At 41.5% G+C, this 1329-nt stretch overlaps 1 gene segment (V, D, J or C); it reads right to left on the bottom strand.

Annotated features, from left to right (window-relative positions):
- Positions 1 to 71: 71 nt before the first annotated feature.
- On the bottom strand, positions 72 to 800 carry LOC103375854 (Ig lambda chain V-II region BUR-like). The segment is given in 1 exon segment: positions 72 to 800. A coding segment is annotated over 1 exon segment (369 nt).
- Positions 801 to 1329: the final 529 nt, after the last annotated feature.

Consider the following 1329-nt stretch of genomic DNA (forward strand, 5'->3'; position numbering starts at 1 on the left):
CTTCCCTCCTCTTTGAAGAGGAGTCACATATCTGTGTTCAGGTTTTTGTACAGCCTCTGCTACACTTTGTATCACTGTGTGTCTTTCTCTACAGCACAGTAGTAGAGAGCTGTGTCTGCCAGGGTTAGCTCTCTGATGGTCAATGTAGTTGATGTAGCTGATGTTTGGGATTCATATTTACCTTTATCAGGAATATTTTCACCTCTGTTCCCTTTTGCTCCTTTCCAGAGTATAAACTGAGGAGCCTGAAGGTCAGAATGATGTTTGTACCAGTAAAGTCTACGAGTATAACCATCATTATCTGCCTCATAGTTGCATGAGAGTGTGACAGATTGTCCTTCTGTTCCACTGACTTCATCTTGTCCAGGAGAGATTGTATCTCCAGCTATTAGTCCTGGAAAAAGTAGAGAAAATGAAGCCATCAGACTCACATTGTCCATGAGGCTGAGAGGAGAAGACAGTGGAAAATATCACCTGTACAGTGTTACTCTGTGGACACAAACAGCTCAACTGTAGCTAAGATTACAATTAGATTGTACACAACTTGATGACAAACACAGAATATTGTGAGATTTCAACTGTGAACATGAACACATCAGGTTAAAAGAGAAACTCAGCTGTTCATGAACTCACCTATGAAGTGAGATGAAAACAGAAAGAAGTAAAACAACATGTCTTTGGAGTTATTAAAGTCAGACACACAGCAGATGAACAATGTTCTTCCACTGCAGTACAATGAGGAAGAAATAATGTCAGTGGATGAGCTGAAGTTCAGTGGGCGGGGCCATTACCTCATGACATCATTTTTTCCAGTTTCGTTCAGCCAATCAAAGTGTTTTGTGTTTCCACAGCAGCTCTGTCTCTGATCTTTATTGCTTCATTTCTCTGTTGTTTTTCTCATCAGACCATCGACTCACAAATCAGAGCTTTAACAGAGTGTGTCTCCCTCTAGTGGATGTTGTGGAGTTTTCTCTTATCTTTGCTCCAAAGGTTTTTGTTCAGAGTTTTGCTGTTTCCTGTCACTGTGGGCTGCAGAGCACAGTAGTACACAGCAGAGTCTGTCACTGCAGCAGAGGAGATCTGCAGATGAAACTCCTTTGACTGTTTGTCATGTTTGAAAGACAGTCTTTCCACTTTCTCTGCATATTCTGCTATGAGAAGCTGTGGAGATGAACTGGACTTCTGTTGGTACCAGAAGAGGTTGCTGACAGAGCCTGAATAGTTGCAGGAAAGAGCCACAGTGTCTCCTTCCAAAGCCATCAATACATCTTTAAATGGAGTCAGTACATCCTCAGAGGATCCTGAAATCAATAAACATAGATTATATCA

Source organism: Stegastes partitus, unplaced genomic scaffold, assembly GCF_000690725.1.
Source record: "Stegastes partitus isolate 25-593 unplaced genomic scaffold, Stegastes_partitus-1.0.2 Scaffold3127, whole genome shotgun sequence".
NCBI lineage: Eukaryota > Metazoa > Chordata > Actinopteri > Pomacentridae > Stegastes > Stegastes partitus.